The sequence below is a fragment of the Atheta coriaria genome, unplaced genomic scaffold, assembly GCF_025399875.1.
Source record: "Atheta coriaria isolate IRGN ID8LTWV9N9 unplaced genomic scaffold, Caltech_Dcor_3.1 hic_scaffold_6_pilon, whole genome shotgun sequence".
Lineage (NCBI taxonomy): Eukaryota > Metazoa > Arthropoda > Insecta > Coleoptera > Staphylinidae > Dalotia > Dalotia coriaria.
This window is the reverse complement of record NW_027045448.1, coordinates 9,324,784-9,340,130: the sequence shown is the minus strand read 5'-3', so window position 1 is coordinate 9,340,130 and position 15,347 is coordinate 9,324,784. Positions and strand designations below refer to the sequence as shown.

The following is a 15,347-nucleotide window of genomic DNA, read 5'->3' as shown; positions in this document are numbered from 1 at the left end:
TGGAGTCCGATGTGATCTGCATTGGTAAGTTTATAATTCAATTATATTTTTCATTTTAATTCCTGCGTCGTAAATAAGTTTTTATTTACGTAGTTTTTTTCGCGTTCCACCGCGTGTTGCAAAGACACAAGACAGTCGCGTTTCAATCCGCTCCTCTCTTTTAGTATCTCTTTTAGTTTTCGATATATTCACAATCGGAGAAAACTCCCAGAGAATGAAAAAAATCGCTTTTTTTGCACTTTTATACACGATTTCAGAACCTTTACACTCCGTATTTTAATTATTTTCTTTCATAATCTTCGATCAACTGGCCGCTAGCGCTTTTAGTTTAAAAGATATGTTTTAAATTATCAAAAAGCAGGATACCCACCCCCTTGTCCATTTTTTCGCGATGGGAATCACTTCTACCGTTACTCCCTACGGTGCGCTGAACTCGAGTCACTTTATCCGCTAGCCTCATACGGTGCCCTGAACACGAGTCACTTTTATCGCTAGCCTCGTACGGTGCCCTAAACACAAGTCACTTTTACCGCTAGCCTCGTACGGTGCCCTGAACACGAGTCACTTTTACCGCTAGCCTCGTAAGGTGCCCTAAACATGAGTCACTTTTAGCGATAGCCTCGTACGGTGCCCTATTTATTGCGACAAAATTCCGTCACGCGAGTTATATTGTTAGTTGTGTGTATACGCACTAGTACTGGTTGCGCTAGAAATTGTAGTTTTTTTTAGTATAACACGCGAACGCGGTCTTAAAGTGATTTCGGAATCATTTTCTCAGATGCGGAATTTAATTCCTTATTTTCCTGTATTGTAATTTATTGCAATAAAATTCCGTAACGCGAAGTTTATTGATAGTTGTGTGTATACGTACTAGTACTCCTAGCGCTAGGAATTGTAGTTTTTTTTAGCATAACACGCGAACGCGGTCTTTAAGTGATTTCGGAATAATTTCCCCAGAAGCGGAATTTAAATCTGTATCTCCCTGTATTGAAACTTATTGCTAGAAAATTCCGTAACGCGAGTTACGAGTATATTGAAAGTTGTGTGAATACGCACTAGTACTTGTTGAGCTAGGAATTATAGTTTTTTTGATATAACACGCGAACGCGGTTTCACAATAAGTTTGAAATAATTTTCCTAAATGCAGAATTAAATTCTGGATCTCCCTCTATCAAAATTTATTGCAAGAAAATTCCGTAACGCGAGTTATATTGAAAGTTGTGTGTATACGCACTAGTACTTGTTGCGCTAGGAATGGTAGTTTTTTTAGTATAACACGTGAACGCGGTGTCACAATTAGTCCGTAATAATTTCTCCAGATGCAGAATTTAATTCTGTATCTCCCTGTAATAATATTTATGGCGAGAAAATTTTGTAACACGAGTTATTTTGAAAGTTGTGTGTGTGCGCCGTAGTACTCGTTGCGCTAGGAATGGTAGTTCTTTAGTATAACACGTGAACGCGGTGTTACAATTAGTCCGGAATAATTTCTCCAGATGCAGAATTTAATTCTGTGTCTCCCTGTATTGATATTTATGGCGAGAAAATTCCGTAACGCTAGTTATATTATTCATTATTTATTGTGTTGTTAGTTGCATTTCTTTATCGCGTTGAGTAACTATTTTAGACGTATTTCGGCCGTGATGCATCTGCAGTCAATGTTCCTTATAATATACGTAAATATTCAATGCACACTATGTAGAATTGTTCTAGCATCTTACACTGTTACTATCTGTGTTTATAAACAAGTTTTGTTATCTTCAACTTGTGTGCCGTCGCCACGCGGTCGGCTTGTAAACGGTGTTAGTCTAATTTTGATCGTCCGGTGAACTGTGCGCTTCGCAAACCTTTAAATTTCTTAATTTTTCTTTGCGTTATTATGTAATATTCCTAATTGTTCTGTAATTGATCTGTTCGATTGCACGAGGGTGATGTGCGGTGTTTGTTAAACGCGGGTAGTATATTTGCAAAGATTACGTGTGAATGATGTACGAGTACCGTCGGCCGTCGGATACTCTTCGATTATATTCATTTAATGTAAAAAGTCGTTATCAACTACATTTTGAATTTAATCAGTTTCGTACTCTAGTATTAACGCGTGTTTGCTGCAATGTGCGTAATTAATATGCCTATAATTATTGGATACTTCAAAAGCGAAAAATTTATTTTGCATCAAGGTATGTTTTCATATGTTTGTAAAGATTTTTGATTAATTTCATGAAACACTTGACAAACGCATGATTTTAACTACAAAAATAAATTAGAATACTCGTTGTTCAAGATTGTAGTCTGTCGTCGGCTGCTTACTTCGGTTCTCGCTGCAGGATGCAACATGTACGAGTACGTGTTGTTTATATCTCATACTCGTATGTTGCATCTCATATTCATATTTGCAATTTGCAATCGATTTATAAATTGCTCTATAAATTATGTTTTTCATCCCGTTTAACACTTTAATTGTTGAAGTTTGTCGCGTGCCGTCGGATGCGTTTCTGTGCCCTCGCTGCAACCTACGACTTGTAACGGTGCTGCTCGCTCACTGATTTACTTGTACAATAAAATTAGTATTTGAGTTTAATTTTTACATCATTTAGCCATTCACTTTTTCTTATTATCCAAAGGGAAAATGATTTCATCTTAATTGTTCTGTTTTTTGTAATGTTTTTCTTGTAGAAATTCGTTTTAAAAATGTAATTGTTTTCTTCTCATCTTGCATTATCATTTGTATTGTTTTAGCCGTTGTCCTAATTAAATATTAGTTTTTCCTTTTGATTCACCCTGTATATAAATTTTCCTTGTGTTTCCCCGTTGTAGTTTGAGTTTTGTTTTTAAATATTATAATTTTCTTTTTGTATCACCCTGTATATTAGTTTTCCAGACATTGGGTGAAAAACCAGCGATATTTGTTGTGCTTAAATGTTTTTCTGTTTCAATTTTAAATTTTCATTTTGTAACACCCTGTATATTTGTTTCCACTGACGTAGAAAATGGGCTATTTGCTAATTTGTTTATCCCACTTACTTTATGAAGTGGTACTTGCTACATTTTAGCTGGCGTTAGATGTGCGCGGCTAAGAAGGTCGTAAGTCCTGTTCCAATATGGCGGCACGAATTCCGTTGACTTGTAAAATCAAAACTTGTATTCTATTGTTAATAAAGAAATAGTAAGATATATTGACTACTTTCATTTATGTGTTCGCCTTCTATCATTACAGGTAGAGGTCTCTAAGAGAGCGTTCCCTCTCTCAGGGGATGATCCCCTCTATAAAAATTGTTAAGGTATCCTGTATGATTTGTGTACTCCATCTTTCATTTCAGCTACAGGTCAGAACTTGTAAGAATATTTTTAAGTGTCCCCTCTCTTGAGGCGACTTAAAAATTAGAAATATTTTTACAAGTCTTTAAAAGGATGTCCTTATAAGGAGTTCCCTCTCTCTGGGGGTGATCCCCCACCATAAAAATTGTTGATATGCCTGATAATTTCGGGGATGAAGCGCAGAGACATCGTAGCTGTAGGATGGGCCGGGAGCAATGGAAGAATCGAAGCAGTGGGCGATCGACCAGAGCGCCGGAGGCGCTCTGGGAGATCGACCTATGACTGTCTTATAACGACACGTGCCAAAAAATTTAAAAATCTGATCCTCCCCTGTTCTCTTTCTTCTATCTCCTCCTCTTCTCTACTCTACTCCTCTGTTGTTCTCTTCCTTCTATCTTCTCCTATTCTCTACTACTCTCATTCTTCTATTTCTCTGTTCTCCCGTTCTCCATTTACTTTCTTACTTCTCTTATTTTGCCTCCACTTGTATTTCAATTTCTCTTATATTTCGTTGCAATTCATATATGCAACCCAAATTTCACCCGATATTTTTATATTTGAGAAAAATGCCTTCTATACCTGGGATTCGAACCGTGTCTGCTAGCATGCCAGCAGGTGCACGTCTCCACTCGACCACCGAGTGTTTTTATCATTGTTATTTGATTCTTCTATTTATGTTTCTACTTTATTCAACTTTTTAAAAACAACAACACAACACAAACAACAGCTATATATTGAACACGCTCGACGCACTTAAGATTTATATATCCTGCAAACGGCAAAGGGGAAATCAGAAATAAATATGAAGAAGTATATAATATTACATTATGTTTTATTAGCAACATTAAAAACTACATACATTTATTTAAAATCGAAAATCATAGACAGGTCTTAAATCTCCTGAAAGTAAAACTTGCCTTGACTCCTTGGCACAAGTGTTTCTAAACTTCTTCAACAGGCATCAACGTTGTTTATTTATACAAATTAAAACACACAACACAAGGTGCAAGCAAACATTAAAACACAAACAACTACAACACAATACAAAACATTTACATATAAACACGAATTCTACGTGGACAGTATAACAAACAAACATGTATGTACACATTAATACATAAGACAATACAGCAAAGTCATATACACAATAAAAGGAGTTCTCAAGTTTTACATAACACAAAGAGCAATCAAGGAAATGTGCTCGAGAGGATGGAGGAGGAGGAGGAGGAGAGGGTTCATAAAGAAATATGCACGCTATTATAATACTATTTTGTATTTTATTGAAACCATATACCCAAGAATGTAAAGAAGTAAGTACAACTTTGGTAAAATGTTTGATAAAATTAAACATAAAACGTAACATTTTGATTTAAGGAATATATTTGATCAATTGAAATGGTAATATAAAAACACAATTGTTCTGATTTAAGCGCCATTCTTGAGTCCTTCATCAACTATTTTAACCTAATCCAGTTGTTTCTTGGTTAGAGAAACTTTTGCGTTACACACATTTGTACAGAACATGAAAATAGTGCAAACGGTAACCGAGATATAACCCGATTTCAAAAACAAGTTTAGAGAAATTTAAAAAGTTGTAAAAATTTGTTAGTCATTTTAAAATAGTTCCCGTGTGACACTTTAGTATTGCAGAAGTGTATCGTATATAGAATCTCTTGGGTTAAAATAATACAGACGGTTCCCGGGGAATGACCTGATTCCCGTAAAATTATCAGGACATTTTAATTGTTGTCAAATTTCGATGGCAATTTGAAAGTAGTTCCCGCATGATTTCGAGGTGTAAAGCAACTTTTTTTACTTGCCAATCCAACACGGTTCGCATACCATGAAGAAGTCTTCCAACAGATGTACGTGATAAAAAAATTAAAACAAGCTAAAACATATCACCAATATTATACGCGCACTTAATCTTCAAAAAAAAAAAACACTCGTCTATTGTTACTAAGTAGGCTTGATTGTTGAATTTACCCCGATTTACCGATTAAAAACATTGACAGACCTGCCATACCGTATCTAGCGAACCAACCGGCGCAAACACGAACGTGGCTCGACTGTCTGTCGAACATACTACTACATACCTGCAGCGCAGCAGGAAGGTGATCCGGTGAGTGCGCTGCACTACACACTCATGGAACACGACAAAGATAAATGTTTGTTTATGTATAATCGCAGATTTGCGAATCGGCTAGAAAATACGAGTATAACATAAGTGATAAAATAACAATAAATTCATAAAGCAAAATGATTAATATTTATACATAGACATATTAAATCACTTCTATATTTCTGTCATCCTTGGTGATGAATATATTTCTTGCTAGTAGTTTAAAATAAAATGACAGCATGTTTGTTTTTCTGCACCAGTTGGGATGTAATTATTGTGAGGTTTTGTAGACTACTAAACTAAGCATAGATACACATTCTTAGTGCATCTACTTCTGGCGGTTCGAAGTTCGAACTCACTTTTTCATTATAAGCGCAATTACGCGGATAATCGAATTATGCGAAGATGATAAATAGTGAGCACCAGCATGTGGACTGCGAATGAAATGTTTCTTAGTTCAGGACAAATTAGTTTATGACCCAATTAATTTGAGGAATGAAGCAACTTTTTAAACGTTGAGAATTTTTAGCATTTCCATAAAAAATAAAACAATCTGTTAGATAATAACATTATATGGTAGAGACTTACGTGAACAAATTGGGAAATGTGCGTAATAAATAAATAATGTGACTACAAGTGCATTCTACATATTCTCATAAATGTTTCCTGGCAGAGCGTAAAATTGTTAGAAATTCCAAAAACGTCCGTCCTAACACTAGAAAGTAATACACTGCCCGCTCGGTTTTCACGTATGAGCAACTGGTATGATATTACTTTTTCATAATCGTGTGCCTCGGCAGTAAAAGGGTGACTCGTAAACACATACACGCATAAATGAACCAACCAGTCACATACAGAAGAGAGTAGTCATGGGAAAATTACACCAAGCCAGAAAAACACTACGAACAAACACGAGGAGTCAACGTATACACACGCGCGGCAAAGCGCGCAAGCTCATCCGTGACTTTCAAACCTTTTCTATAGTGTGTTTATCCTCGACAAGCATAGAGCACGCGTCCTAGGACTATGCCTCGCCACTAGTGCCGGGTTCAACTCTTTCGGTTTAATAAGTGCACAACTAACAAACACGGATTTCTCAGGAATTTAATATACATTTAATACAACAATTTACACAATTATTTATCAAAGATTTAGAAGAAAGACTGAAAGACTAATAATCAAGTGGTACTAAAAATGGGGTGCAATACAAGTAACGAAGTAAAAAAAGAAGTGCCCGAATCAGATACAAATGGCAATGACGCGGATTTAAACGTTGAAGACAGTGAAAATAAACAAAGTGAGGATAAAATTGAAGTGGAACAACAAAATGAAAATGAAGATATTGAGGGTACGTACTAAAAAAAGTCAAACATAAGCGTTACATACCGGTATCCTTGCTTTAATGCTTGTTTATTATTTTTATTATTATTGCTATTCGATATTGATTAATTATCACTTTAGTGCTCTATTTTCCGCTGGTGATTATTCCTTATATTGAATTTCTTAGTGCATTGTTGCGCGTAAACAGTTACAACACAGGTCGAAGAAAGCTCGCGCTTTGGTGCACAAAACGCGCTGCGTTTATAGATTCGCGAATGTGTTTATTGCTCTCGAAACCAGTCTGTAACTGGTACACAATGGGGATTGTGTAGGTTGTTTTGATTTTTGCCAAACCTTGTAACATTAACCTTATTTTCCCTTGCAATTTCTATATACAAATATGTTTAACTCTCGGAAAATTCTAAATTAATATTAATAACCATTTAATTATTAACTTCTATATTCTATCTCTAAAAAGTTAAGTATTAATATAAACAATATATTTAATAGTGCTTAAACCAATAAATAATTTTCTTTACGTTCATATCATTACCGTAATTGTTTTCACATTACCTCGTCATAGTTTTTATAACTTAATTTTTTGTATAAACCACCGATTGAATATATTAAGTTTTTTTCTTTTATATCTACAAACAATTATTTAATATAGTCATTTAGATTCGCGTAAATCCGACAAACATCAATGATGGGTGTTTGTATTGTCGGAAGTAAATACGACGGATGTGTCGCATATTCCAGTAAATTATTGATCTACATATAGTCTTTGTAGATAATTTAACGTAAAAAAACTAAACAAAAAAACCTCGGTACATATGACAATGATTAATAATTTCCGAAAACAATATCAGATATCACTACCTACTGAGATCAAACATGAAATTCTTGTTGTAAATAAACAATATTAACTGATTTATTGTACCCAAGGGAACAGTTACTTTTCCAGAGCAATAATTTGCCGGCACACCTAAAAGCGCCTACAACGCGCATTTTCCAAATTAGGGTAGGATTAATAAATGTCTGAATTAAGTAGCATGCCGGAGGAATGTAAATTGTAGTAGTGTCTAAAACCACAAAATTGTTTAGCTGTTTGAAAGCGTGCTATTCATTAGATAATAGGCTTTTATCGGAAAAAACCGTGGGTGTCATATCTTACAAATATGGTTTCGTAGTGTGTTTGACTTGTTCACAGCACAATGGCCTCTAGTGCAATTAAGTTAATTAAATGCCAAAAGTCGTACAGCTGTGGTTGAACTCATGCAATTCAGAAAAGTGGTTTATTTATAAAGTAAGGTGTACTTGTATGATATTCTACACTTAGCACATAAAGAAATGCAAATAAAAGTGTGTTATATTTATAATGATAAAAGAAAATAAATTTAAAATAAAATAAATTACATTGCCCTGAACTAATTATACTCAACGAATGACGTCAATGCACTAGATATTTTATTTTGTTTTGTTATTTTGCTAACGACTAATAAACTTCTACCATAACTTGGCTATAAACATATAATATTGGAAACAAATAAAATACAAAATTTAATGTTCAAATGTAATTTTTATGTGCTATTTTTTGCTGACTATTTCTGACTGAATTAAAAAATATAAAAAAATGTATTTTGAACATTAAAGGTATTGGAAATATTAAATGATTATATAATCTTCCATTTTTTTATGATCCAATATCCAATGTTCACTTAATATTCGCATTCTGCAAACATAAAACTCACATTTCCCTTGTTGATAGATCCGTTTAAGACGGTAAACAAAACCCAATACTCAAGTCCGCCGATGGAAACACTTTTTTAACATGTGAGAAGAGTATTCTGGAAGTTTATAGTGTAATTTAATACCCGCCATATTGTATTTTTGCTATATCCATACGAAATGGAGAAAGGCGAAGAAAATTGAACCGGCGGTGAAAGTAATATAAAAAATATACCAACAGAATTAAATTCTATTCAATTCTCGATTAGAAATACCAACAGTTAGTTGTATTATATAGGTTTATCGACACATACTGTTCCTGTCGATTTGTTTGCGTCAGAATCGATCGTAACAAACAGCTGTGAATGACCGGTTACAAGGAGCAAAGAATATATATGAAAAACAATTTAATATACACAACATTAAAAAAATACTATATTATTCAATTATTAATGTATGTCTATAATATATTTTTTGTTAAATTATTGAGCTACTAATACTATTTTATAAATGTACGTCTTTGTTTAGTTTAGAAAATAGTCCTGAATAGTAGAATTCTTCACTAGTACAGTATATCATTTATAGAGGGCGCGAGGGGTAGCAAAGGATGAGTTTTCCTTGAAAAAGGTTTCACACCAATTTGCTTCCTAAAAAATTATGTTCTGCCCCATTTAGTGGACCGAACTGAATTTGCACAATACCGCAAACAAAATTACGCCCTTAATTAGTTTTGCATAAGATTAAATATTTGCCGGTCTTGGCATTAACTCGACATGCATTATGCTAGAGAGCTTGTTGAACCGACGAGGCTTACTTAAAGAAACGGGGGCAAGAACAACTACGTAATGGAAATTGCCTCCTGTCCTTGCGTTCGCACGCCGTCTCGGTCTTATTCATCAAGTCCGAGTACCAGTCAGACTATTCATTAACGATGTCCTTGTTTAGAATCGAATAAGGAACAACAGTCCGTTGCTACGTAAAACGGCACAAGGAACAATGGACCTTCCGCGAGCAACTAAGCCCGACCATTGTTAGTATTTTCATTTGTTTTATTCATGAACATTTCATTTGTTTGTGTTGAAAAATTTCCTGCAACTCATAGTGCGGATGTAACTTTTACTTACTTTAAAATCAACAATATTCTTCAACCTACTATTTTATGCTACTAAATTATATTTCACATGCAACTCTGTAACGTATTATATTAATACGTTGTAATTATTTACGAATCGATTATAAAATCAATGTATTCTGGTGCACAAACTCTCAGTGTTAAATTATAAAATATCGAAAGTATTAACTGAACAAAACCGACGCGAAACAGTTGCACAAATTCATTCAATACGACTTTTATCTCTGAAACTGAACAAACAGACATAAATTCAAAGTAAAAAACGATACAACACGCGGTAGTTTTGTGGCGCTGGAGCAAAATTCATGTTTTTGACCACTAAAAGTGGTAAACATTATTAGCTACATGTTAAAAATGTGAACACACTTTTGTTTTTATGGCAACATGATTTGTTGGTGTTTGTATCGTATTGTAAATACTAAATACATTTCCGTGTTTTTCTATGTTGTAGTGTAACAAGTCAAAGTGGAAAAACGCTGGGAAAACATCGCACACATAAAAAACTTACTGAATATTGCATGTGATTAAATTTTTCTTCTTTTTAAATTCATGTTCCCTGAATACACGCGCACATTCGTTCATTATACATGTGCATATATTGAAAGTGATGTGTGCACAATGAAAACTCGTGGTGGAGGCGCCGGGCTTACATAGATTCTTATGGAATAAATTATAATTTATGACAGAAGGTACAATATTATATTATTTTTAATTAAAATCAGTAAAAAAATTATAAAATATAGTGAATATTACAATATAATCCTTCTGATGCATCATTTGCATTTTATATCCTATTAAAACTTTGAAATTTATATATGAAAAAGAAACCACTTGGATGATTACAATAATGATTCATAATTTAAGCACCGATTGTGGCACATTAACACAAGAAATCCATAACTCGCGCCGTCTTCGTGTAGGGCAACGAGTGTTTGTTTTGAACTCGAGTGATATAACAGTTGCCAAAAAAGTTCGCGCCTCGTGTCAAGTTTTCATCCCTTCCGCACGGCGCGCCGCCGACATAGCGGCTGGTAGTACATGTGGGCGGCGGGACGGCTCGTAGCGTTGCCGTCGTCGATCGTTGCCACCGCCGACCGCCGCCGCGCAGCCTATAAAAGGCGGAGCGCGCCGGAGCGGATTCGTTACAAATCAGGTGACTTTCGCGCCTACCGAACGCTTTCGCCGACGCACGAGATCCGAACGTATCTCTAGCCACACCAAACAAATACAATAGTTCATACAAATTATTTACGGAGCAAACACGTTGACACGTAAGTCGATTTTCATTACATTTCTATTATACGTACAGATATATTTACCCAAACAATAACTATCCGAAAATAATTTTAGTCTTTTGATCATTTCTTACAAAAAATAGTAAAAAAGGGAAAAAATATTAATATTTATGGAGAAATCTGATTCTTTACCATAAAATCAATACTTGCATTGAATAAAATAATTTTAATAATTCATAGTTTAATGTTGCACAGGTATAGATTTTGAAATAATATAATAATCAATGTGAATGCATAAATAATTATTTCCGATCGTTTAATTTATGCATTCCGCTGAAATGACCAATTCGCACGGGTAATATCAATAAATAGTTATTATATCCTACTCGGAAATTGACGGTAAAACGCATATTTTATTTTTATGTCGAAAATTAAAATTGATGTTAACTTTGTATTAAACGCGCTTTTGTTTTATCGTCTTTTTTGCTCGTCAGCTTAGGTCAGCAGGTTGCAAAAAGCGTCGACAAGGCTGAATATTTCAAATGAGAAACGTGTACATTTCAAATCCACTTTAATATCGAAACGTGCTTTATCGCGCGGACTCGCCCATTGAACTCATCGCGCATATTATTTGCCAGCGAATCCAACCTTCAAGCCGATTTCTGAATCCTAAGCGTTCGCTGTGAATAATCCACACGACGACGCCCCTTTGTTTGCCGTCGCAGGACGCGCTTTACTTTCACACGAAAACCGTGCCTGAGTAAATAATTTAACACCAACAGAATAGCACAACTTCAAAGTGTATGCGTCGAATGATAAAACGCTATTTGCATCCATTTTTTTCACCAAGCAAGAGTGAAGTTTAAAGAGCAAGAATAAATAAAATATTTAAATTTTAAAGGGTAGATAGATTTTGTGATATTAATGTATTCAATTAAGAAATGTGTTTCGTCTTGATCGCGGTTCTCTTGTATTATTAAGTAGTCCGAGCGTTCCGCTGCTAGACAGACTGAAAATCCAATTAATAATTGAAATCTATTAGCGCGAGCGCTTATAATTCTTCAAATCCAATTAGCTCGTCCAAGTGGTCTGCACAGTTCCAACTCCTTTGCGCAGATATACACTGCATGCGCGCTCATGACAAACACCGCACGTTGACAAGCCGACATAAAACCTCTGAAATACTTAATCAAAACGGAATCCAATTATGTGGCGTTTGTTTCTTGTTTAGCGCAAAGCAAAATGCAAACACGACGGAAATTGAAAGTTATAAAAACGTTATTTTTACGCCGAGTGAAAATGAATTCTACTATTTATCAAATATTTATTTTTAAAATTTCTAAATTTACTTTACCTGTATAATTTTATAACCGTTCTATTAACTTTATTAGTTCACTTTTTATTGTCCACATTTTCCTTCTACCAAGATTAAAAGTAAAAATATTAAAGGTAAAGTTACGTGAGTCAAGGTTCACATTTTCAATTATGCCGCATGATTATCGTTAATAATGCTACATAAACCGAAAGAAATGGCCATAATAAAATGAGAAATTTGTATCGCGCATTTTTCGCTGTACATTTTATTTTACTTCTGCGGTTCGCTACAAAACAATGCAATTCCGTTACAAAAAGTGGGAAAAAACTATACAAAAAAGGTTTTGTTTAGAAATGTTAAAAATTTCATGTACTCCTCTTGAGTTCAAGTGGAAGTTTTGTGTAAATTTATGCAATTTAAATGATTAATAGGTCGTTTTGCATGTTTTATACACTTATTTTCTCTTTTCTCTCCTTATTTTTCCACTGGCATCCCTATTCTTTGTGCGGTTCTTTGTGCGCATTTTATTTCCTAAAATCAGGGAAGGAAAGCCTGATAATAGAAATGTAAGGCAAGAAAGACCTAAGCTTGTCACGCTTTTTGTTCGAGCAGCTTTTAACGTATTACGAATAAACACGGGTTTTTGCGTGGTATTCAACCGGGATTTAACTCCCAACTCCGAGGCACCGCTTTGCCTAGCAATGCGATCACGGTGATGCTTCAACACCCCCATCGGCACCGCTGTCGCTAGTGGCGCTCGTGTCGTATAAGGATAATAAATAAATTTCTATTGATAGAAATAAAATAAGACCGTGCTGGGGTTTTGCGGCGCCTCCCGAGAAATAAAAATATTGAGTGTGTAAAATACCGAGTGTATCCATAGAAAAATTGCTTAAAATTTATCATAAAAATATTTTTTGGTAAAAATTTGCTAAGGTAATAATGAAAATTTAACTTTAAAGCAAAACAATGTTTTGGAATTGTATACCAACATGTTGTTGTCACGCATTTTCCAGTTTGGTGTTTACGTACCCGGAAGTACAAGCCCGGACGTATTTGTATTGATTATGTTTTCGGTGGGATACTAGGGTACAACTATGAATAGAAGCAAACGGGAAGAAGGGTTCGGCGTTGTGAATTGAAGAATTTCTCATGCCCGAGAAAACTATGTGTATAGCGCTCTGCGGAATCCCATTGTGCGGGAGACGAATATGGGCGAACTGGAGCGTTTTTACGATTTCCATTTCGTACATCGGCGATGTCTCCATCCGTTACTTTCGCTGGCAAATATATTTTTATCAATTTGAAATGAGCAATTCAAAGGCTTTCACTTGGCTCCCGCTGTGACTTTTTTTGCCAAGAAAAAAATGAAAATTCGTTCTCGGATTGCCCCAATAAAGAAATGAAAGATTCAGATTTTAATTTATATCTGCAAATTGATTTGTATTTATATATAAAAAAATCAAACTTGCTCTAATGATGATTTCTGGCATGCTTAATGATAATGACCTGGTGGTATTTTCAATTATGATTATTATAAATATCGCCTCGGAAACGACCTTTTTCCGCCCGCATTCAACGCAAATGCAACCTCGACCTTTTTTCAGCCCTTTTCCGGCCAACCTTCGTCTAATGTAATGTGTATACACGCAAAATCTACGGTCACTATTAGTATCTCCATCATTTCCGATAAAATAACGTGCACATTCGACTGACTGGTGTTTTGCACGGCCCGCCTTTTATTAGTAGCATGCGTGTATGTGTGTTTGCGGAGGTGGTGTGAAGTGAAAGCTTGGCCGAGTATGAAATTGCTTCCAACAAGTTTGTGGCGTGCGGTGAACGAAAGAGTGTAAACGTATAAAGCGGGTCAGCGCGAAAGGAAAATAAGGTCCTGTCCTTGAGACTTCATACGTTTGGGTTATGGGTGCAAGGGTCTTCGGTTTTTTTGTTTTATCTTGTCTTTTTATAATCCAAGACCAATATTTTAGAGATAGCAAACACACCAAACACCAAACTCTTCACTTTATTGACATTTTCTGGACGTTTTGTTGTATCCGCATTTTGAAGGTTCGACGGTTCGTATGTGAGGCAAACGCGCATCGATTTGACTTGGTGTCAATAAATTTGAGAACTTATTTATCATTTCATGGCATCTCAGGAAAAGCGTCGCTCGCGTTCAAAAAAGGAACGCGCGTGAAAAGTCCACAACGCGGTTATCGATGTTTGTTTTGAGGAGCTTCCTGGAAGCATCCATTGACGTAGATGTTGACATATAAAATGTAAGATAACATGCAAATTTCTACTAAAAATGTGCTTAATAAAATATTCTTTTATTTTCTGTTTTTGTGCTTGTTTGTCAAGCCATAAAAATGAAAAGTCACTTCTTGTTATTGAACTACCTACTTCATTTTCAGTTCGTGTCAAACATAATTGTGAAAGTAGCAAAAGCGTCATTTTTATTTACATATCTTGTTAAAAGTTGAATTTGTCAGATAGCAAACTTGTTTGAAGATAACAAAACAAAAAGATATTTAACTCTAATCACTTGGGACGCTTGTAAAGTATCTTCACTAGACAGCCGAGTGAAGTATCAAAGGATTATAAACGTGCCATTGTCTGGATGTCAGCATACATTTGTTTTTGAGCTTTTCACAGCTAGAAACACGAACTGAGTTTTTTTTCTATACAATATTAAATTAAACAGATTTTTATGTCATGCGACTGCTATGAATGTTTGAGCTATTGAAAAAAATACGGTAATCACTTCATAAAATTGTCACAGTCATGATTTCCAAATATATTCAATGTCAATCCATCAAGTTGTGTAATTTGGTAAAACGTATGTTCGCGTCGCCGACGGGTTGTATCGCGATATCGCGTGATGTGAAATGTGCGAATATGAAATGTGACATTGAATTCTCCAAGTTCGTGAAGCGTACCCAAAGCTCTTGGCACACGCGGCGAAATTGGGTAGATTTCGTATGTGGCAAAAATAAATTGACACCGATTCTAATATCACCCAGCAAAAAGCAAACATTAGGAAATGGAATGGCATTCGTTGCGTTTTAAGGTACGTTTCGGAATCATCAATCAAAAGCACAACGTTGGAAAAAGAACGTATATAATGAATAACATTACCTGCGGCAAAAAATTTCCATCGAACGCAAATGCGAAATGAAA

General features: G+C 35.1%; 1 protein-coding gene across 1 annotated transcript in view; it reads left to right on the top strand.

The window, feature by feature from the left end:
* Nucleotides 1-6,430: 6,430 nt before the first annotated feature.
* LOC135793955 (IQ calmodulin-binding domain containing protein igloo) overlaps nt 6,431-15,347 on the top strand; it is a 29,995-nt gene continuing 21,078 nt past the window's right edge. The window contains exon 1 of the mRNA XM_065305076.1: nt 6,431-6,785. Coding sequence (XP_065161148.1) covers nt 6,632-6,785 — 154 coding nt within the window. The 5' untranslated portion in view covers nt 6,431-6,631. The remainder of the gene's footprint in view (nt 6,786-15,347) is intronic.